The sequence below is a fragment of the Papio anubis genome, chromosome 11 (genome assembly GCF_008728515.1).
Source record: "Papio anubis isolate 15944 chromosome 11, Panubis1.0, whole genome shotgun sequence".
NCBI classification, from domain to species: domain Eukaryota; kingdom Metazoa; phylum Chordata; class Mammalia; order Primates; family Cercopithecidae; genus Papio; species Papio anubis.
Genome location: NC_044986.1, coordinates 109233714 through 109257076, shown reverse-complemented (window position 1 = coordinate 109257076; position 23363 = coordinate 109233714). Strand labels below are relative to the sequence as shown.

General features: G+C 41.3%; 1 protein-coding gene across 1 annotated transcript in view; it reads right to left on the bottom strand.

Moving 5' to 3' along the window:
- RSU1 (Ras suppressor protein 1) overlaps nt 1–22164 on the bottom strand; it is a 232276-nt gene extending 210112 nt beyond the window's left edge. The window contains exons 1-2 of the mRNA XM_031652473.1: nt 21938–22164; nt 21596–21707 (exon numbers count right to left, since the gene is read on the bottom strand). Of these exons, the coding sequence (XP_031508333.1) occupies nt 21596–21704 (109 nt within the window). The 5' untranslated portion in view covers nt 21705–21707; nt 21938–22164. The remainder of the gene's footprint in view (nt 1–21595; nt 21708–21937) is intronic.
- Between the last annotated feature and the right edge of the window lie 1199 nt (nt 22165–23363).

The window sequence follows — 23363 nt, the reverse complement described above, 5'->3', positions numbered from 1 at the left end:
TAAAATATTCTTTTCCACGGTCTATGAGGGTGTTTCCAGAAGAGATTAGCATTTGAATCAGGGGACTAAGTAATGAAGACCCACCCTCACCAATACAGGTGAGCAATAACCAATTCATTGAGCACCTCATAGAATAAAAAGGCAGAGGAAGGGAGATTTCATGAAGATCCATCTTCTCCTGTCATTAGACATTACAGTTTCTGGTTCCAGGACCTTGAAATTCTGGGACTTGCGTCACTGATACGCACCCCTCCTGTGACTCTCCAGCCTTCAGCCTTGGACTCATCATCACCAACTTTTCAGGTCCTCCAGCTTGTAGACAGCACATCATGGAATTTCTTAGCCTCCATAATCGCCTGGGCCAATTTCCATAATAAATCTCCATATATATATATTGCCTATGGATTCTATTTCTCTGGAGAAGTCTGACAGGCAGAAGACTTGTACCATAAAAGTAGCAAGCTGCTTTGAAACTCCCATTAAAAGGCAAGTGCTGAAAACTTTTTTAGGGTTAATAAAATCTTCAAGGACCAGAGTCCCTTTTATTTTATATCTAACTACCTCCCTCCTCTGTCTCCTCCTTTTTCTTTTTGGTTTGCTTGTATTGACTAATTTTTCTAGCATAGACTATTTTATTTGTGTAACACAAGATGTATGTAGTTTTAGAAATCATAGTTGTAGAATGTCAGAGCCAAACGAACCCTAGAAATCAAAGAACTTAAGCTCCTCAATTTACAGATAAGAAAACAGTGGGCCAGAGAAGTAAAGGTATTCTTCTAAGATTCCACAGGCCACCAGAATCAGAACAGAGTACAACCAAGTTTTCCACATTCTAAATCTTGAGCTTCTTCCTTGCAAACTGGAAAAATAATATTGACACCTGGATGGAATGTCCTTTATGACAGAAATTCCAACCATAATAAAAATAATATAAACCTGAATGGAAAATTCCTTCCTATCTAGAATAAAATAAGACACAAAAGCAAAGCAAAGAATGCACAGTTCCTAGCAGGTGAGACCGGTCCTGTCATCCCATGAGATCCCAAGAAAATCACTGGATTGTTCTGCAGCACAAATTCCTCATCTTAAAAATGAAACAAAAGAGAGAAAAAAGAATATTTATGCAATGACCACTACATCACTGTGTTGTGCTGAGCACTTTACCTATCTGCTCACTAGAATCAAAAATGTTAACACAGTCCCAGTGGGGTGGCTCGCACCTGTATTTCCAGCACTTTGGGAGGCCAAGGCGGGCAGATCACCTGAGGTCAGGAGTTCGAGACCAGCCTGGCCAACATGGTGAAACCTCATCTCCACTAAAAATACAAATACTAGCCAGGTGTGGTGATGGGTGCCTGTAATCCCAGCTACTCGAGAGGCTGAGGCAGGAGAATGGCTTGAACCCAGGCGGCGGTGGTTGCAGTGAGCTGAGATGGTACCACTGCACTCCAGCCTGGGTGACACAGTGATCAGTCTCAAAAAAAAAAAAAAAAAAATGTTCAAACAAAATAAGGCAATAACAAACAGCAATAGCTAATGCTTACCAAATGCTTAAAACATGACAGTTTTAAGAATTTTATCAATTTACCTACTTCTCACAATAACCCTACAAGGCAACAGTAGTAGTATCTTCTTCCCTCTCAATTTTAGATGAGAAAAATGAGACACAAGAGGCTATGCAACTTGCCTGTGATTTCGGAACTAGTAAGCAGACAGAATCCCCTAAAAGCTGTTTCTAAACAATAAGTTGATTAATTCTGATACTGTTTTACTGGCTAAACAAATATGCCACTGGTTGCATCCACAATTTGCCAATTGCATGGCATTTGATGACGTTGAAAAGACAAGAAGGAGTTTAAGTACGTACATAGGTTCTTTTATTTGCCAAAGTTAAGACATGAGCAGTATTAACTGTGCACACTTTGCATTTCAGAAAATAGGGTGTTTCTTCAACCCCCGGGACCCCTAGAGATAAACAAGCCGCCCAGGTGGGGCACCGGCACTCTATTCCCAGGGTCTGATGTTGGGAGTTTCTCTATGACTTTCCATTCCCCCGTTGAGCAGCAGCTCTCTGCGTCCGCCTCAACCTTCCCCCATACTTCTCATCTGAACCTGGCCCCACATTTCCCCGGGAAAAGCAAACCTCCTTTCCAAGCAGGAGGAGCTGGAATCCTAAACCTGCTGCCTGTACAAAAGCCACGTGACTCTTGGAGCTCTAAGAATTCTAAGTCCCTCAAGAGTCACTAAATATTAGAAGACCATGGTGTGCACCTGCTCTTACCAGAAGGCAGAACATGATTTGATCTCGGAGGCAGCTCAACCATTATTTTTAACCTTGGATTTTGATTCTTTCCCCATGTCATCCCTTATCCTGGCCTCCAAGTGTTGCCTTCTCCAATCCTGTAACCAGTCACCTAGATTGACACTGATAATCCACCGGCCCCTAAGTCAAACTTAGGTTTGTTTCTTCTGATCTGCTCCGTGGCTTTCCTAGATCTTCACTATGTGTGAAGTCTTTTCTCCCAATCCTGCTCCAGTCCATTCCCTCTGGCTTTCTCTCAACATGCACAGATGCAGCAAACAAATCTGCCACCAATGACACCCACAAACCCTTACCCTCGTGTTCTTTCCTCAACCCAAAGGCCCATTAGACTCTTCACCCCCAAATCTCCACCTCATCAGAGCTCCCACAATGGCAGTTTCAAAACAGACTATGCCTCGGCTCAACAAGGGTGAAATTGCCAAACTGTTCACCACAATGATCATTTTTTGAGTACCTGGTCTGCATCAGATACTACATACATATTTTCCTTCACTTCAGGAGAAGGGTATTTTTCCCACTGTACCAAGGGGAAAAAAATGTGGGTGCAGGAAACGTGCAGGCAGCATGGCAGATTTTAGGAATCCTGAAACCCTACATTAAAACAGAGAAACTAGGCAGCAAGAAAACATTCAAGGACACTATTTGCAACAAAACTAAGTAATAAAGTGTCCCCACAAAAAACTCCAAAATACAAGTAGATGAGGACAAGTTACCAATAACCCAAAGACTGGTGTGATATCAGCACGTATGTGATGAAAGCAAAGAGAACCCAAGGAGCATCGAACAACTTGAGAACAGAGAACCCCCAAATAGCTAAACAAATTCACCAGAAAGCCCAGAAGATCTCTGTGAGAAGAGCAGCTGAAATTAGGAAGGGTTTGTCCATTCCAACAGCGGGGCCTGCAGTAGGGTCTGATGGATCAGAACAAGTCTAGGCCCTGTGACCTGGAAACTGACCACCTAGGGCTCCCTTGCAGGACAGGGCCGAGAATCAAAGCTGGATAAGACAAATAATAGAGACCAACGACAGACGCACACTGCCTATAGGGTAGCCCTACTCCACAAGGAGCAGTAAGTAAAAATTAAAAATTTTTTAAAAGAGAGAAAAAAGAAGAGACCAAGGATAGATAAGATCCAAATAAAAGTGGGCAGAAGGACTGAACCAAGTCATTTGAAAGCAAGCCACTGTATTTTGAATACTACATAAAATCAACCAGAGGACAGAGCTCTGTAAAGTTAGAAAACCTGTATAGAATTTTCCTAAACTCTGAAAGTTTAGGAAAATTAATTTTATTTAAAATGAGTGACATAAAAAATATTGGGAGCAAATCCCATAAACTTATTATGGAATAAAAGGAAAAAGAAAGTGTAGAAGAACATCACTGACCATGAAAGCTCACTAACCAAAAAGAGGCCCAGAAAACAGGGCAAAACTATAATTGACTATTTCAAAACAAGGTAAAAAGACATTACAACAATGATACACGACATAAAACAGAAACATAAATCTGATTTCCAAAAATTCAGTAATAAAGGGACAAAACTTGAGAAAAAAATTAGAAACAAAAAAAAATTTCAGAAATGAAAGCTAAATTCAAAGATATATAAGAGCAAATAAACACAATACATAATACTTCACAAGAAACAGAAGATAAAGTGGGGATTTCTTTCTTTTTTTTTTTTTTAGACGGAATCTCGCTCTATTGCCCAGACTGGAGTGCAGTGGTATGATCTCAGCTCACTGCAACCTCCGCCTCCCGGGTTCCAGCGATTCTTCTGCCTCAGCCTCCCAAGTAGCTGGGATTATAGGCGCCCACCACCACACCTGGCTAATTCCTGTATTTTTAGTAGCTAGCGACAGGGTTTCACCATGTTGGCCAGGCTGATCTTGAACTCCTGACCTCAGGTGATCCACCTGCCTCAGCCTCCCAAAGTGCTGGGATTACAGGCATGAGAGATTTCTTTTAAAACAAAGAAATGAAGCAGGAACAGGGATCTGTGAGAAAGTGACAAATATTAAAGACGGGCAAAAAGATCAACATACAGACCCCAAAAAAACCTAAAGAAGAACATAAGAGCTTATAGACTAAAAATCACAATAAAAATACTTTCCTGAAATAAAAATTTTAAAGTTTTGATATGGTTAGGCTGTGTGTTCCCACCCAAATCTCATCTTGAACTGATAATCCTCATAATCCTCATATGTCAAGGGAGAGACCAGGTGGAGGTAATTGAATCACGGTAGTGGTTGCCCCTATCCTGTTCTCCTGATGGTGAGTTCTCATGAGATCTGATGGTTTTATAAGGGGCTCTTCCCCATTCGCTCAGCACTTCTCCTTCCTTAAACCTCTTTCCTTCATAAATTACCCATCTCGAGCAGTTCTTTATAGCAGTATGAAAACGGACTAATACAATTTTCAAACTTTAAAGAGCATACTACATACCTGGGAAATAATCAGACCAGAATGAACTATACCCTACACCAAGTCATACTCTAGTAAAAATTACAGGAAATAAAATTGTATCACCAGACTTTTGGACAACGCTTCATGCCAGAAGAAATAAGAGTAACACATCAACAACACTCCAGAAAAGAAACCGTGAGTCTCCCTACCTGTAAAATTGACTTTCATGTTAAAAGAACACAAATTTTTACATACTACCCACAGGAAAAGCTCTGGGAATATTATTCTCTTGATACCTTTCTGAGGAATATTTCAGAGTTCAAGCTTCAGACAATCAAAATAACTGGAGATGCATTGACCTAAAGACCTTGATGCGCATAAAAGATAGAGGTACCTGTAGAACTAAGACTACCTGAGGGCTAAAGGAGAGACGGTATCATAGGAGATGGCTATATGTGCTGAAAATCTAGATATAGTTCAACTTCTAAAAAGCAGGGAGCCGTATTTCCACAGTTAAAACCAGATTAGAGATGTATCAGGTTTCTGGTTAGCAAATAGAGAGTCCGGAAGTTATCACTACCATGCTCACAGTGAGAAAAAAGCTGAGCAAACAGAAAACCAACAACTCTTCCACAGACACATCACAAAATTGAGGTCACAGGGCAATCCACCATACTGAAATCTACAGACAGGCAAACACAGAGAATCACAGCATTCTAGGAAAAGAAATACCTGCTGGAGCCAGCAACCAGTAGGGATGCTTCAAGGATAACTGCCTAATTGCCAGAGACTGAGTGACAGGCTAGTTTGAGAGATTAAAAAACAACAACAACAACAAATAAAAAATAGAAAATAAACCAAAAACAACTCCTAGGGGCCCAGGCTTAAAGAGGTCTCCTGTACTTTGCTGAGTTTTACCTCCAAGAGCCCCATCAGGTTCTCAGGGTGAAAAATTAGATAGAAAAAAAAAATACTTTCTCACCAAAGTAAAAACTGAAGACATAAAATGTGTTAAAACAAGCTCATCACAGAGAATAAAAATGATACAGCAGAAAACAGGATCTACATAAAGAAAGGAAGAGTTAAAGAATAAATTAATAAAAGTAATATAAAATGGTTTACTGTTCTTAATCTAACAGATCACAGATTGTTCAAAATAGTAACAGCAACAATGTGTTGGTTGATTACAGTTTACAGATAAGTGAAATGAATGATAGCAATTCTATAAAGGATAACAGGAAGGAACTGGAAATGTTTGATTTTAAGTTACCTGCACTGGTTCTGAAGTGGCACAGTGTTATTTAAAAGTGAGTTAAGATTAATTGTAAATGTATACTGCAAACTCTAGGGCTATCATTAAGAAGTTTTTATTCCTTGCTTTATCCTCCTTCTAAAAAACTAAATTTTTAAATATAAATTTTCCTGAGAGCAGAGAAAATGGAATATGTTATAAGAAGAGAAAATGAAATCATATGAAGTGCTCAGTTAAAGCCACAGAAAGCAGAAAAACAGTGCAAGACAAAAAAAAAAAAAAAAAAAAAAGAACAGGGGACAAGAATAGAAAACACTTATTATGCAGGTATTAATCTAAGTCATGTCAATTATTGCATTAAATGTTATTAAACAAACATATCAATTAAAAGATTGTCAGGATGGATTTTTTTTTAGAAAAAAAAACAAGATTGGATCTAACTATATGTTATCTATGAGAAATCCACTTTAAATATAAAATGTAGATACAACTAAATTAAAACTAAAGGGATGGAGAAAGATATATGACACTAAATAGTAAGCAAAAAAAGCTGGAGTAGTCATGTTAATTTCAGACAAAGTTGACTTCAAAGCAAAGAAAATTATCAGAAATAAAAAAGGTATTACATAACGATTAAATGGTAAACTTTCCAAGAAAGATACAGTAATCCTTATTGTGTATGTATCTAACAACAGCATCAAAATAGGTAAGACAAAAACTTACAGAAATGCAAAGAGAAACAAACGAATCTGCTATTATACTTGGAGACTTCAACACTCCATTCTATTAGTAACTGACATATCCAGCAGGGAGAAAATCAGTAAGGACAGAGTTAAAAACACACCACCACCATCAATCAGCTGGATATAACTGACATCTATAGACTACTCCATCCAACAGAAAAATACACACTCTTCTGAAGCTTGCACAGAACATTCATCAACATAGACCACATTCTGGGCATTAAAACACCCCTTAAACTTAAGAGAATAGAAATTATACAATATATGCTCTCAGTCCACATTGGAATTAAACTAGAAATCAAACAGAAAGATAGCTGCAAAATCCCAAAACATCTGGACATTAACAACATATGTCTAAATAACATGTCAAAGAAATGTCAAAAAATTTTTAAAACTATTTTAATTAAATGAAAATGAAAATACTACTTATCAGAATTTGGGAACTGCAGCAAAATCAATGCTAAAGGAAACTTATAGCATTAAATGCATGTATTACAAAACGAGAAAGTTCTATTAGGTTGGTGCAAAAGTAATGGTAAAACGGCAATTACCTCTGCACCAACCTACTAAAATCAATAATCTAAACCTCTACCCTAGAAAACAAGAAAAACGAGAATGAACTACAAGTAAACAGAAAAAAAAATAATAAAAATTAGGGCAGAAATCTGTGATACTTAAAAGGGGAAATAATAGAGAAAATCTCTGAGTCCAAAAGCTGGTTTTTGGAAAAAAATCAATAAAACTGGTAATCCTCTAGGGAGGCTAATCAAAAAAAAAAAAAAAAAAGAACAAATTACTAACAGAAATGAAAGAAGGGCCATTACTACTGATTTCATGGATGTTAAAGGGATAATAAAGTAACATTATGAACAACTCAATGTCCAAAAATGTTATAACTTAGATAAAATGGACCAATTGCTGGAAAGACATAATCTACCAAAACTCACACAAGAAGAAATAGATCATTTTAGTAGGCCTATGTCTATTAAAGAAATTGAATCATAAATTAATATTAATAATCTTCTAAAACAGAAAGTACCACGCCCAGATCGGTTTACTCATGAATTCTACCAAACATTTAAGGAAGAAATTATACCAATTCTCTACAGTACCTTTCAGAAAACAGAAGCAGAGAGAACAATTTCTAACTCATTCTATGAGGCCAGCATTAAGCCAAAGACATTACAAAAAGGAGAAACTACAGACCAATGTCCCTCATGGACATAGATACAAAAATCCTCAACAAAGCATTGGCAAATAAATTCAAAAATGTATTAAGAGTACACACAATGACCAAGTGGAACTTACTCCAAGTATGCAAAGGTGGTTCAAACTCAAAAACAAAAGCAATCCATCACTTCAAACAGGCAAAAGAAGAAAATTCATATGATTATATCTATAGAAGCAGAAAAACCACTGGACAAAATTCAACACCCATAAAAACTCTTAGCAAACTAGGAATAGAGGAAAACTTTCTCAACTTAGTAAAAAATATCTACAAAAATCCTACAATTAACATGATACTTAATGTTAAGGAACTAGTTGCTTTCCTACTATGGTTGGGAACAAGGCGAGGATGTCCCCTCACCACTTCTAGCCACAATCACATTGGACGTCCTTGCTAATGCAGTAAGGTAAGGAAAAACAGCAAAATGTATGCAGACTGGGAAAGATGAATTAAAACTGTCTTTGTCCACAGATAATATGATGTCTACGTAGAAAATCCCAAAGAATCAACAAAGAAGAATTGAAAAACAACTACAGCAAGTTTGCAGGATACAAGGTAATATACAAAGGCAATTGCTTTTCTATATAAAAAAATTAGAATTTTACATTAAAAACACATCATTTACATTAACGCCAAACAAATGAAATATTTAAATATATAGGTAACAAAATATGTACAAGCTCTATATGAGAAAAGCTTCAAAACTAGTATGGAAGAAATCAAAGACCTAAATAAATAGTGAGATATTCCATGTTCATGAATAGGAAGACTCAACATTGTTATAATGTCAGTTCTTCCCAAGTCGATCTACACTCAGTTCCAGTCAAAATACTAGCAAGTTTATGGATATCAACAAACTGATCCTAAAATTTACATGGAAAAGCAGAACAGCTAATGCAGTATTGAAGAAAATACAGTTGGAGCAATGACACTGCCCAACTTCAAAACTTAATATTGGTTATAGTAACAAGACAGTGTGGTACTGGTGAAACAATAGACAAGTAGGTCACTGGATTAAAATAGAAAGCCCAGAAATAGACCCACACAAATATAATCAGCTAATGTCTGGCAAAAGTGCAAAGGCAATTCAGTGAGAAAAGGAGTCTTTTCAACAAATGGTGCTGAAACAGATGGACATCAACACACACCAAAATCAATCTAGACAAAGACCTAACATCTTTCACAAAAATGAACTCGAATCACAGACCTAATACAAAACACAAAGCTATAAAAATTTCTAGATATAACAAAGGAGAAAAATCTAGTTGACCTGAGATTTGGCAATGACTTCCGAGATACAATACCAAAGGCACAACCTACGAAGGAAAAACTTGTTAAATGAGACTTCATTATAATTAAAAATTTCTGCTCTGTGAAAGATATCATTAAGGGAATGAAGAACCAATGCAAACAAGGAGAAAATATTTGCAACCTACATATCTGATAAAGAACTGGTATCCAAAATATAAAAACGACACTTAAAACTCAGGAACACCAACCCAATTAAGAAGTACATAAAAAATCTGAATGGACATCTCACCAAAGAAGATAAACATATGGCAAACAAGCATATGAAAAGATGCTCAGCATCACATGTCATTAGGGAATTAAACAGAATGGAAACAATGAGATACCACTGCATACCCACTAGAATGGCTAAAATCCAAAACACCAACAATACCAAATGCTGGTGAGGATGTGGAACAACAGGAAATCTCATTCTTTATTGGTAGAATGCAAAATGGTACAGCCACTTGAGAAGAGTTTGACAGTCTCTTATAAAGCTAAACACAGTCTTATCACATGATCCGGTAATCACACTCCTAGGTGTTCACCCAGATGTGTTGAAATCTTCTGTCTATACAAAAATCTGTACAACAATGTTTACACCAGCTTTATTCATAATTGTCCAAATTTGGAAGTTGCCAAAATATGATCCAATAGGTGAATGGATAAGCAAACTGTGGTACATCCAGACAATGGAATATTATTCACTCCATCGAAAAGAAATGAGCTATCAAACCACAAAAAGACATGGAGGAATCTTAAATGCATGTTGTGAAGCAAAAGTAGCCAATCCGTAGAGGCTATATATGGTACGATTCCAGCTGTATGGCATTCTGGAAAGGGTAAAATTATAGAGACAAAGGCAAACTGTAACATTTCAGTGGTTGTCTGAGGTTCTGGAGGTAGATAATGAGGGAGAAGGGACAAAAAGGTAGAGCAGAGAGGGTTTTTAGAGCAGTGAAACTGTTCCATACGATGCTATAATGGTGAATACACAACATTAATTTGTCAAAACCCATAAAACTATACTATACAGAGTGAATCCTGATGTTGGTTCTAAACTTTAGTTAATAATAATGCATCAACAGCCTGGCTAACATGCTGAAACCCCGTCTCTACTAAAAATTTTAAAAAATCAGCCAAGTGTGATGGCGCGTGCCTGTAATCCCAGCTACTCGAGAGGCTGAGGCACGAGAATCCCTTGAACTTGGGAGGCAGAGGTTGCAGTGAGCTGAGATCACACCATTGCACTCCAGCCTGGGTGACAGAGTGAGACTCCGTCTCAAAAACTATTAATAATATTGCATCAATATTGGTTCAGCAATCATAGCAAACGTAACACACCAACGCAAGATGTTAATATGGGAAACTAGGAAAGGGGGATGGAGGAGAGATGTGGATCTGTACTTCCTGCTCTAGTTCTCTATAAATCAAAAACTGCTCTTAAAAAAATAGCCTAGTTTTTTTTTTTTTTTTTTTTAAAGAGGGAGAATGAAGATAGCATATGCGTAAGACAATTGTTTTTAGCAATACTGGCATTAGTCATATTAGTATTGTTAATTGTGTGTCGGGTACCACATCTGAGATTGTGAGATATTTCAACTCTATCATCACCCATATCTGTGAGAGGCACGGTTCTGAGTGGAAGGGAGGAGGTCAAGATGAGGACTAGGAGGAGGAGTTAAGTGTTACTATGTATTTCCATTGGAACTACCAGGATAAGCTCAGGAGGCTGGCAGTCTCATGACTTAAAGGGAGAGTGACTGGGAGGCGCACGAGCTCCCAACTTACTGATAATGTTTCTTGCTATGAAAATCTGTCAACTTGTACTATCATATATGTACTTATCGATGTGAATATTTCAATAGAGTGTTTTGGAGTAGATTTTTTTAAAACTATGTGTAAGTATTTTGGGAAGATGAAGGTTCCTGTTTCCCTGGTTCAAATGGAATAAACATAGGTAGTGACCCTGAATGCATTCCCTAAATTGATACAGAATCATTAGCCCAGACAGGGCAGCTACCATGGCTTCTAGAACATGACCAGGTGGCCACAGGTACTCAGCATGCTTGCTGGATTAGCCATTCATCTTCATCTCCTCCACAGGGTATGCGCATAAGACTGTCAGAAACAAGTAAGGCAAAACAGGATAAGCTGAGAACACTGCTTCTGCTGGAATGGGTTCAAATCTGGGTTTTACCACTTATTGCCTGGATGACTCTGAGCAAGTTAATGATGCTCCCTAAATCTGTTTCCTTACCTATTCACTATATAATGACAATAAATTGTGAGGTTTGAAAGATTAATCTATACAGAGGGCTTAGCACAATGCCTGGTACATGGTAAATGTGTGCGTGTATTGATACACTGCATGCATAGATGGCATGGTATTTCAATCATATTATCTATTATTTTTATCCTAACAAAGGGTGCACAACTTTGCAGAATACAAACATATAATAAATTACATAGGTATCTTTGACACGGCCCAAAGACTTAAGCATTTATAGCTGTTCTATTATTTATTTATTTTGAAAGATTCTCACTCTTGTCGCCCAGGCTGGAGTACAATGGCGTGATGATCTTAGCTCAATGAAGCCTCCACCTCCCAGGTTCAAGCGATTCTCCTGCCTCAGCCTCCTAAGCAGCTGGGATTACAGGCGTGCACCACCACAGCCAGCTAATTCTTGTATTATTAGTAGAGAGGGTGTTTCACCATGTTGGCCAGGGTGGTCTCAAACTCCTGACTTCGCTCAGGTGATCCACCCACGTTGGCCTCCCAAAGTGCTGGGATTGCAGCAGGCATGAGCCACTGCGCCCAGCCTCACTTACAGCTGTTAAGAAAACCAAGTTACACAGACCAGCATTCAAATATCAAGATTGCAAACCACATTACCATTTTCTGGTCTACACTATGTAGAGAAAAACTAAGAGGCGAAACCTCCTTGCAAGTAATTGCTTGTTCTGATGTGTACCTTCATTTGGCCTCACCCTTAAAATTATAAGCTACACAGAGTCGAAAGGAATAATTAATGGATATGCAGAGAAATGGATGAAATAAAAAGGATCTTTAGGAGGTATGGATACTATACCTAAAACTACCGATACTATAACTAAAACTACCATTTAATGTAATTCAGGTTTATTCTGTTAGATACATGAACCAATACTTCCCCAATACAATCTTTTCCAGCACCATACTTTGCAGTGTTTTAAGGTAATGTTCTAGGTTTGAAGACAGAAGAAAATGAATTAATATACGGTATAAAAAGATCTCACATCTGATCATTCCATTCCGTTGAGATTAATAGTTTTTTAGGAAACCATAAAGAAAGTGGGGAGGGTTCTGCTAATATTGATCAGATGGAGATTAAGTTGCTTCTTTTTTTCAACAGTTAAAGCTCTGCAGCCATCCGGTAAACCCAAGTTTCCAAGCTGGCAGGGCTAGCCCAATGACACATTTTATTTGCCTAATACAGTGTTTTAAAGAATTCTGGAAATGAATGCCTTAAGGTAAGGCAGGCCCTAGAAGTCACCTCTCCTTGGCACCCAAGCCTGGCCCTGGTGACTCTTTCAGGACTAGGATACAACATAGCACAGCATCACAGAGCAAAGCTTTTGGACACACTCAAGAGTGAACTCCAACCGGGCACAGTAGCTTGTGCCTGTAATCCCAACACTTTGGGAGGCCAAGGCAGTTGAATCACCCAAGGCCAGGAGTTCGAGACCAGCCTGGCCAACATGGTGAAACTCATCCCTGTCTCTACTAAAAATACGAAAAATTAGCCAGGTGTTGTGGCAGGTGCCTGTAATCCTAGCTACTTGGGAGGGAGAACAGGAGAATTGCTAGAATCTGGGAGTGGGAGGCTGTAGTGAGTCATGATCATGCCACTGCACTCCAGCCTGGGCAACAAGAGTGAAAAAAAAAAAAAAAAAGTGAACTCCGTTTCAGCCACTGCCTGAGTGACACTGGGGACTTTATAGAACCTCAATAGCGTTCTACCTTCTCATTTATAAAACGCTGACAATAATCAGGTGAACCAAAGAGGGATGTTAGGAGTGTGAGAAGCACTTACCACAGAGTAGGTCCTCAGGTCTGTATCATTTGAGAACCTCCAATCTAGATGTTATGGAATGCACTGTGTCTCCCCAAAACTCACATGCTGAAGCCCCAACCCCCAATACCTCAACATGTGACTATATTTGGAGATGAGGCTTTTAAAGAGGTGGTTAGGTTAAAATGAGGTCCTTAAGGTAGACCCCTATCCTAATCTGACTATTGTCCTCATGAGAAGAGGAAACTGAACAGACTGAGGGACACCAGGGATGCAGAGGGAAGGCCACATGAGGACACAGCAAGAAGGCAGCCACTTGCAAGAAGACCCAGGAGCAGCCAGCCCTGCTGACACTGTGATCTTGAACTTCCAGCCTCTAGGCCTGTGGGAAATAAATTTCTGTTGTCGAAATCACCCAGGCTGTGGTATTTTGTTTTGCAGCCCTGGGAAATTAACCAAGTAGGTATTATTAATCCTATTATTGGCCTGGGCTTTGCTAGCACCTCAAACCTGGAATGCTGTTTTACATCATTAAGCATCACATGCTGATGGAATCTGCTCAAAGGGGACACTGCAAATTCCATTTCCTTTGATTGGAAACATACTCTGATCAGCACTTCTCTACTCAGAGGCCATATGCAAGGCAGCTGTGAAACTGATGCTCTGGTTGACTGTAACACACGTGAGATTTCCTTCACTGTGAGCTACACAGATGAAATGCCATTAAGATTCCATCTCTTTACCCAAAGATAGAATCTGGCGAGTGAAGGCGGAAGGAACTGTAGAGGCAGCAAAGGTCCGTTCGGAGATCAGTCGCGCCGTGTCCAACCTCCCAAGGAGCCCAGAAGCAAAACGCAGAGGCTCAACACTGACCCCTGCTGGTCACACACTTGATCTAGACCAACTGCCCCTGGGCCACATTTTTACATTACCTTTTGGTTTAAAAAATAAAAAAATTAACCCACCTGCACAAACTTGCTATCCAAACAAGCAAGAGGTCTTTATGCTACTTTTAAAAAAAGAGTCACCTCTAGGCTTTTTTCTGACAATGGATCTCCTGTATATAGGTCGTGTTTTCTTTCAAATAGGTTCGTGTGAATTTATGAACAAATAATACAGGGTATGGTTTTCAATTATTATCCATACCAATTGTAACACTGGTTATAATGGCAAAGCAGTGAGTGTTACGGTTTCTTATGGTGAAAATATAACTACTTCACACGTAATAAACAACTCAGAGTCATCTTAACATAGCAAATAATAATTTATCACTAGATAATTTTAAAATTCAATATAAGGCCAGGCACAGTGGTGCATTGCCTGTAATCCCAGCAATTTGGGAGGCCGAGGAGGGCAGATCACCTGAGGTCCGGAGTTCGAGACCAGCCTTGCCAACATGGCAAAACCTCATCTCTACTAAAAATACAAAAATTAGCCAAGCATGGTGGCAGGCGCCTGTAATCCCAACTACTCGGGAGGCCAAGACAGCAGAATCGCTTGAACCCGGGAGGCAGTGGCTGCAGTGAGCCAAGATTGCACCACTGCACTCCAGCCTGGACAACGGAGTGAGACTGTGTCTCAAAAAATTAAAAAAAAAAATAGAAATAAAAAAATTCGATATAAACTCCCAAATGAACTCTGGTTACATAATGCCTATCAGAAAAAAAAAAAAATCAATAGTTACTACAGGACAGAGTATTTTAATCATTAGTGGAGAAATTATCAGTTTTCAAAGCATGTCTGCCATTTTCAACAGAAACTTGGCCACAAGCACATCCCAACAAAAATCCTGCTGCTGTTCCCCCAGCCACCCCCTGGGCTATGCACAGCTCTGAACTCGCCAGCGTGTGGCCATGGCTGTTCCTCCTGACCCCAGCACACTGCGCCCAGCCACCCAACTTCTCCTGGGAATTCTGACTCAGGTGAGGAATGAGGCAGTGGGTGCGCAGGTTCGACGAGACCATGGGACAGGTGGGCAAAGACCACTGAGAAGTACCATCACCAAGATTTCCAAGAAATAAAGAGACACTGTTTTTCATTTGTTATACCATCACAGATAAAACAGTTTTTAAAATAGTCACGTACGGCTTAACGATATTTCACTCAACAATGGACCACCAGGGAGGCTGGGGCAAGCAGATCGCTTGATCTGGAGTTCAAGACCAGCCTGGGAGACACGGCGAAACTCCACCTCTACAAAAATTTGCCAAGAGTGGTGGCATGTGCCTGTAATCTAAGCTACTTGGGAGGCTGAGATGGGAGGATCACTTGAGCCCAGGAAGCCGAGGCTACGATAAGGTGAGATCACGCCACTGTAGTCCAGCCTGGGCAACAGAGGGAGACCTTGTCTCAAAAAAACAAACAATGGACCACAAATATGACAGTGGTCCCATGAGATGACAATAATGTACTATATTCTTACTGTATCTTTTCTATAAAGACACAAATACCCACCACTGTGTTACAATTCCCTATGGTATTCCGTACAATCACATGCTGTACAGGTTTGTAGCCTAAAAGCTAAAGCCTTAGTCACAAGCACACCATCTAGCCCAGATGTGTAGTAGGCTACTCCATCTAGCCCAGATGTGTAGTAGGCTACTCCATCTGAGTGTGTGTAGGGACACTCAGTGATGATCACACAATGACAAAATCTTATTATGCATTTCTCATAACGTATCCCCATCATTAAGTAATGCATGAGTGTACTAATAATAGCAGGCATTAAGACCAACAGGTACCAGGTGGTACACTAGGCCCCTATAGATATTAACTCACAATGACCCTATCAGGTGCTCTTATTACTCCCATTTTATAGATGAGGTACCTGAGGCACAGAGAGGTTAAGCAACTTGCCCAAGGATACACAGCTAGTAATAAACAGAAAAGATGCTTGCAAAAAAGCCACCGTGGCCACTAGAGCCGGAATGTCAGAGGACTGACAAACAGTCAAATGTCATTACTGGTTCAGTCACACCAAAGGGGCTTCAACTCCTCTTTGTTTCAGTGAAACATGTCCAGTTTTAACCCTATCACACAATCACAAATAGAAGGTGTCAGTTCCATCTTGTTCCTGAGAGCTGGAAACCGCTTCCCTCTGGAAACTGGGGAGAAGCCTGCAGGAAGGAGACAGAGTACCTGCTCTTTCTCCAGAGCTATGCTTTCTCCCTTAGCCAACCTGAATCTCTTAACTAAAAGCAGTAACATTCTTTCTTCAATAAATCTTTCCCAAGCACTACGCCAAGTAGAGAGACACTTCAACCAGGTTGGATGGGACGGTGGGTCAGAACTGAGTATACTCGAGGGGCTTCCTGGAGGAGGTGACAGGAAAAGCAGTCATGTGAATAGATAAGTCCTTCCTTCTTTCAACAAACACTAACTGACAAGGGGGCAAGGGCTAACTGGAGAGAGAAAAAGGAAAAGGGCTCCCCAGGTCAAGATGCGGCGTGTTTAAAAACACAAAGGTGGGCACATATACACAACCTAGAGGAGTGAAAACATAAACGATTTTAAGGCCAGGCACGGTGGCTCACGCCTGGAATCCCAGAACTTTGGGAGGCCGAGGTGGGCAGATCACTGAGGTCAGAAGTTCGAGACCAGCCTGGCCAACATGGTGAAACCCCATCTCTACTAAAAATACAAAAATTAGCCAGGCGTGGTGGCGCATGCCTATAATCCCAGCTACTCGGGAGGCTGAGGCAGGAGAATCACTTGAACCCAAGAGGTAGAGGCTGCAGTGAACAGAGATCACGCCACTGCACTCCAGCCTGGGCAACAGAGCAAGACTCTGTCTCAAAAACGAAAAAATAAAAATAAAAAATTTTTTAAAAAGATTTTAATAAGGATTATAGCTAAAATTACAGGTTCTCCCTGGCTCTTTTATCTTTCCCCCAAAGCAGGTCTACATGGATAGCATGTGTTCCAGGTTGAGCAAGACTTTTGAGATAGCTCTTCCAGATAACCCATGCTCATATTTGTTTATTATTTTGCCCGCTCCTTTAGAAAGACCACTCCCTTGAAAGCAGGTTGTTTTCTTTTCGAGGATTTATCTGAAAAATATTTTAGTCTAACTTGGAAAAAAAAAAGATAAAGGCGTGACCACCCAGAGAGGGCAATACACTTGAAGAGATTAAAAAATCAGGAGACACTTAAATACGAGAAATGAAAGAAAGTTCCTCCGGCTACAGCTGGGATTCTGTCTCTATGCAAATGGAAGCTGACTACAGGGCTCTTCAAAATCAACTTTATCAACCAGACGAAGACAGCTGCTGCCTGGGAAAGAGTTTCTGCAGTGAAATCTCTTTAATAAAAAGAAAAAAATCAGCAGCATTACGATTATGCTTGGAAGCTTTTTTTTTTTTTTTTTTTTAAGAGACAAGGTCTTGTTCTGTCGCCTAGTAACACGATCATAGCTCACTACAAACTCAAACTCCTGGGCTCAAGCAATCCTCCCACGGCAGCCTCCCTAACAGCTGGGACTGCAGACTCGCACATCACCCTCAGCTCATGTTTTAAGTTTTGCAGAGATGGGGTCTCACTCTATTGCCCACACTGGTCTTCTTGGAAGCTTTAAGGAGAATATGTGTGCAAATTACACGCCATGTGAAAACAAAATGATGGAAAAGAAATAAATTAGGACAAATTTTAAATAAAGAGCCATCGAAATCACTTAGAACCTCAGGCAAAAGGACCAAACACTACAGGTTCTAATAAGCCACACAAAAACTTCCAACACCTGATACAAATGCCTTACCCAGTCGAGTTAACAAAGCGAAATTCCTGGTTCAGGCCATTGACTATGTTGAAACTGGATATGTCTGAGGCATAGGGCCCATAGCTGGATATTCCTATTAATAGTTAACATTTAATGTACATTATTGGATCTAACACTAACTAGTTAATAACATTTAATGTGCATTATTGTATTTAACATGAACCATTAAGCCAGTCTTATGAAGTGGTTACTTAGGTTACTATTTGTTAAGGAACTTGAGGATCAGAGAGGTTAAGTAGCTTCTCTAAGGTTACACAGTACTAAGTAGCAGAATTGGAACTCACGTCTATCCAAATCTAAGTTCCCCTCCTATGCTCTGTACTCCTCTGCCTCTCCTGGTAGGAAGTGAGCATTTCTAGAATCTGGCTGGACTACTAGAAAATGTAGAACCTGTCTGATATCTGTCTCCAGCCTAAGAAGTTTTCCCCATCAGAAAGCTCTTGGTACCTAAACTCCTCAAAACATGTTTCAAAGGTAATTTGCTATCTCTAAGGAAGTGCTGCGTTAGAAGATACAACTCTCCCAAGAAGAAAGACGGGCATCTCATACGCTTAGTAGTACAAAACCTTACTTTATCTTCAAAGCTTAACTCTTACCTCTTGAGAAATTAAACAAAGTAAGAATGAAGAGAAAGCCTGAGATGCAAGAAACAGCTATTCTCTGTACATGCAAGTTAACTGTTCCTTGTGTTTAAACTGGATACTAATATATAAAACTTCCTGGTTACAGCTAAGATTTTTATCAGTAAAGAAACATGTAGGTTGGGTGTGGTAGCTCACATCTGTAATGCCAGCACTTTAGGAGGCCAAAATGGGGGCACTCCTTGAGCCCACAAGCTTGAGGCCAGCCTGGGCAGCATAGCAAGACCCCATCTCTACAAAAAAATAAAAAATAAAACCATTAGCCAGGCATGGTGGTGTGTACCTATAGTCCCAGCTACTCAGGAGGCTAAGGTGGGAGGATCGCTTGAGCCTGGGAGGTTGAGGCCACAGTGAGCTGTGACTGCACCACTGCATTCCAGCCTGGGTGACAGAGTGAGACCCTGTTTTCAGGGGGGAAAAAAAAATTCTTACACTTATAATTAATGGAGCCATGTGAAGTATTTTACTACTTGTATATATTAAGCACTGTGTCACTGTGTGTGCACTGCTGAGAACAGCCCTGGTGGAGGCTCCGAAGAGCATCCTGGAACCCCCTAGGCTCCAAGGAGTCCCAAGGTCAGGGAGTTTGCAGAGAGCAGCCTTGGATCAATGCTACAGAAGCCAGAGGAGGTGGAATCTGGAAATCTCCAAATTCACTTCCACCCAACTTCCCAAAAAGTACTATTATTCTTTGTTAGCAACTTCTTTAGGAAAATTTAAGAATGGTCTCGCTTTTCACCACCCAGTGTTACACCGGAAATATATTTCAGGAAGCAAGTGGCTATCTTTTCTTCCTTAATAAAAGCCAAAGCTTCAAAGAGATAACAGAGCTGAACCGAAATAGCTAAGCCATTCTCCCCATTTATAAATATTACATAAAGTCTCCTCTTCAAAAGCCGAAGGGTATAAAGTTCCTGTGCTGAAAGCAGCCTCTCATCTACCCAGTGAGAACGAGCGCTGGAGGGAGGAAAGCCGCGGGGCCAAGAGTCCTGCTGTACAAGGCATCATCTTCCTTATCCCCTTCTCTTTCTCCTCTGTATCAACAGTGCCCCCACTAATGACCATGGTCATGGCAGAGCCAGGCAGAGGCAATGGTACACTCAGATATCCAACTCCAGAGGCATCTGCTCAGTTGCTGACAGCAAGGACCCTTACGGAATGCAAGAGACCAACACACACCAAGGCTGAGACGCTCACTAGTACACAAACTCAGTTTAATGGCACGTATTTTCATAAAGCCTACGGAACACAAATCTACGTTTCCTCCCTTTTCCTTCTGCCAAGACATATCAACAGTATCAACTCCAACCTCTGTCGCAGGCAGGTTTTCAAACCGTGAAAACCATGGATTCACAGTAAACCGACTCTGCCGTTCTCTCCATGCCTAAATGGCTATCCATCACCTCTCAGGCTCCCTTCTTCTCTCGTCACATCCTGGACCTGATATCTCACACTCACAGGCCTAATCCATCATTCTTTCATTTTCTTCATTCCTCAACTATTTTTGAGCATCTGCTGTGCTCCAGGCACTATTATAAAAAAAAAAATGCAAGCATGAATATTGCACGGTTTTTGTCTTCCCAAAGTCCCAGCGAAGAGAGACTTCTAGATTTAAAAAAAAAAAAAAACCATATAATCCTATGTGACAGAAGTCACAAAGCAACGCACATGTCCAACTTCACAGGAGAGGGAGTGGCTATGTTAGCTTGGTGCACACGGAGAAGATTTTACACAGGTGGTGATAGTCTAAGCTGACTCTTAGAAGTAAAAGGATTTCAGGTGCAAAAGACTCAGAAGGAGGGAAAACAGAATTCGTAAAGGCACAAAGGTCTGAACAAGTAGGCTCTGGTCCAGATACAGCAATAGGTTCAGAATGGCTGGAATGCCAACTGCATGGAAGGGTAAGGTTGTGTTCAGACTCAGAAAGGCCTTGTACATCACGCCAAGAAACCTGGAGCATTACCGTCGGTAACAGACAACCTGGAGAAGTATGGAGAGGGTTTAAACCAAAGCCACGTCAGCCCGAGGAAGTGCTTTATCTCACTTATCACAGGTTTTTCAAATATTGAAATTACTAGCCAACATCTAAAAATTAGCAAATTTCACATAAAAATATAGAATCTTGACTCCTTTAATAATCTGGCACACTGGGCCAACATTCCTATGGCGACATGTGTCAGAGTAGCAGGTGCGGCAGCTGGCCCCTTCAGGTGGGATACCTATCACCTAGTCCATGACCGCCCTCACTTGGAGGCACGTGAATTTGCAATCACTGATTTTAAGGGAGAGGGTAACACCACAGACGGGGATTACAGGAAAATAACACTGAAAGTGACCCACTGATTAAACGGGGCAGTGAAACTGAAGGCAAGAGGGCAATTTAGGAGGATTTCATCACAGCCTGAGGAGGTAAGAAAAGCCTGAACCAAGTTCGGAGAATAAATACGCAGAAGAATGTAAAGATTCAAGATATGCTTAAACTGCTCCAGGCACAAGAATGCTTATTAATCATGGAACTTTTGTGTGTCATTTGTTCATGGACAGACTATTAGGAGACAGGAAGGACTCAAAATTAATTCTCAATTAAAAATAAAGTGGCTATTAAGCAAACTATGTGGAAAATCCACCTCAGTGCCATACAGCAGAGACAACCGATGAGGCACAGCTGTCTGTGTGATTCTCATCGTGGACTCTCAGGATCGTTTTCCAGGTGGAACAGAACAAATCCTACTGCAAACCCTCTGCGCGAAGCCCCTGACAAGTGATGTTTACAAGCAGGGGCTGGGGTCTAAACCAGTACAATCGCTCACAGCAGGAGCAGCAGTGAACTGGCAAACTTAGAAAGCCTTCCGGCTCATCCACGGGAGGGTCCTGCCCGAGAACTCACAGAGGCCGTTGACATCCAGCATGTTGGAGATGCCCCGGTCACTCATGTCCACTTCTGGCTGGTTCTTCTCCCGGCTCTCCTCCACCAACTTCTTCAGAGACTTGGACATGGTCTGCACCAAACAACAAAACACGTGGGCGATGGCAGCAAGCGCAGGGACGGAAAGGAAAGAGGTCTTCGCTGCCACTCTGAGGCTTCCCCAGGGTTGGAGCGGGTGGGCGTCCCAGGGGTTGGTCCGGGTGCGGGGAGGGGATGGGGTAGGGCAGGGGAGTGGGAAGGGTCTAGCCCCGCTCCGGCGACGCAGCGAGAAGCAACCCCAAGTGCCACGCCGCACACACTCACCTAGGAAGGTAGCCCCTAAGAGGGTAGGCGTGCAACCACAGGCTTCAGCAGGACGCACTCCGGCTGCGAGAGATGCCCTCGCCCCGCGAAACACCGGCACTGAACTGCGAACACGCCCTGTCTCGGCACCCCGCGCAGGCGCACACAGCTCAGCTGACAGCTCCACGCCCGACCCTACCCATATTAGGAGAACAGCTCGCTAGACGTGGCTTCTGAGCCAGGCTCCGCCCTTAAAAGTATGTGCTAGAGGCTGGCCAATCACCTTCGTTATTCGGCTTCGAGACCCCCGCCCCACGCTGAGGTTAGTTTATCCCCGTGGCGTCCACCCCACGGGTTGGAACTCTGATTGGGCCAAAGTTGGCGCGTGCGCACTAGAATTGGCGCATGCTCAGTTGATGGTTGAAGCCCAGAGGGCTGTGGGCGGAAGCGTGGAAGTTTGTGGCGTGACTGCGTCAGGGAGGGTGGTGGCTGAGGGTGGGTGTTGCGAAAGCTGGCAGTAAATTGGCTCCGTATATTTATCTTCTGTAATAGCGGCTCCACTCGCCGGAAGTTGCTACCCTGCGTCCCGTCTCCACAATGTGCCTCTGAGGGACCTTGTGGGGCACGCAGCTTCCCGTCCTGTTAAGAGCTTCTCCAGGCAGGGATTCCGGCGCTGTCTGCGTTTCCCCAGCGCCCCGCTGGAAATCTTTTTCAATAGGTTTCTAAGGCTGGCTTTTACAAACCCTGACCCTTTTGCTCTTGAGCAGCAGGAACTACCCTCAGGGATAGAAGCTACAAGTAAAACCCTACTATTTCAAAAGTCGTTTGAAAACACCACTAAAGCGATGTGTCTTTCCCAACTATGACTTACATCTGTGAGACATGACGTTCTGGCTTCCAGGAATCTCCCGCTTCCTCTTCCAAAAGCAACCAAATTTTAAGTTCTAGCAAAACTGCTGCCCTCTGCCTCCCTATTTCCTGACCCAGTCGCAGTCACCCAGCAATATCCTGTGCTTCTCTCACCAAAAGCCCTGTCCTGAGAGACAATTTCATACTATGGAATAAAGTTTGGCACCAGGCAGTTTTCTCCTATTGTCACCTAAATTGATGATAGACAGATACCACACATACGCATGTATATATTGTAGATTGTAGCGGGGATCAAAGCCTTAAGAAGATGTGGTAAAATCATGTAATTATAGCTCCGAACCAATTGGATTAAAAAAAGGATCTGCACTCTTAAAAGCAAACATTGATTGCGTAAAAAACATTCCAGATGAAAGGGTCATTCCTGCATTAGTCTTCTTTGATCTGGAACCGTTCTTGGCTTTTATGTTTGTTGAACTACACATTATCTAAGAGTACAGACCAGGTGTTGTGTGGAATATGCTTTAAAGTGAGTTTGATGTTCCCTTTCGGGTTCTGAATTTTTGGAGAAACACCACTA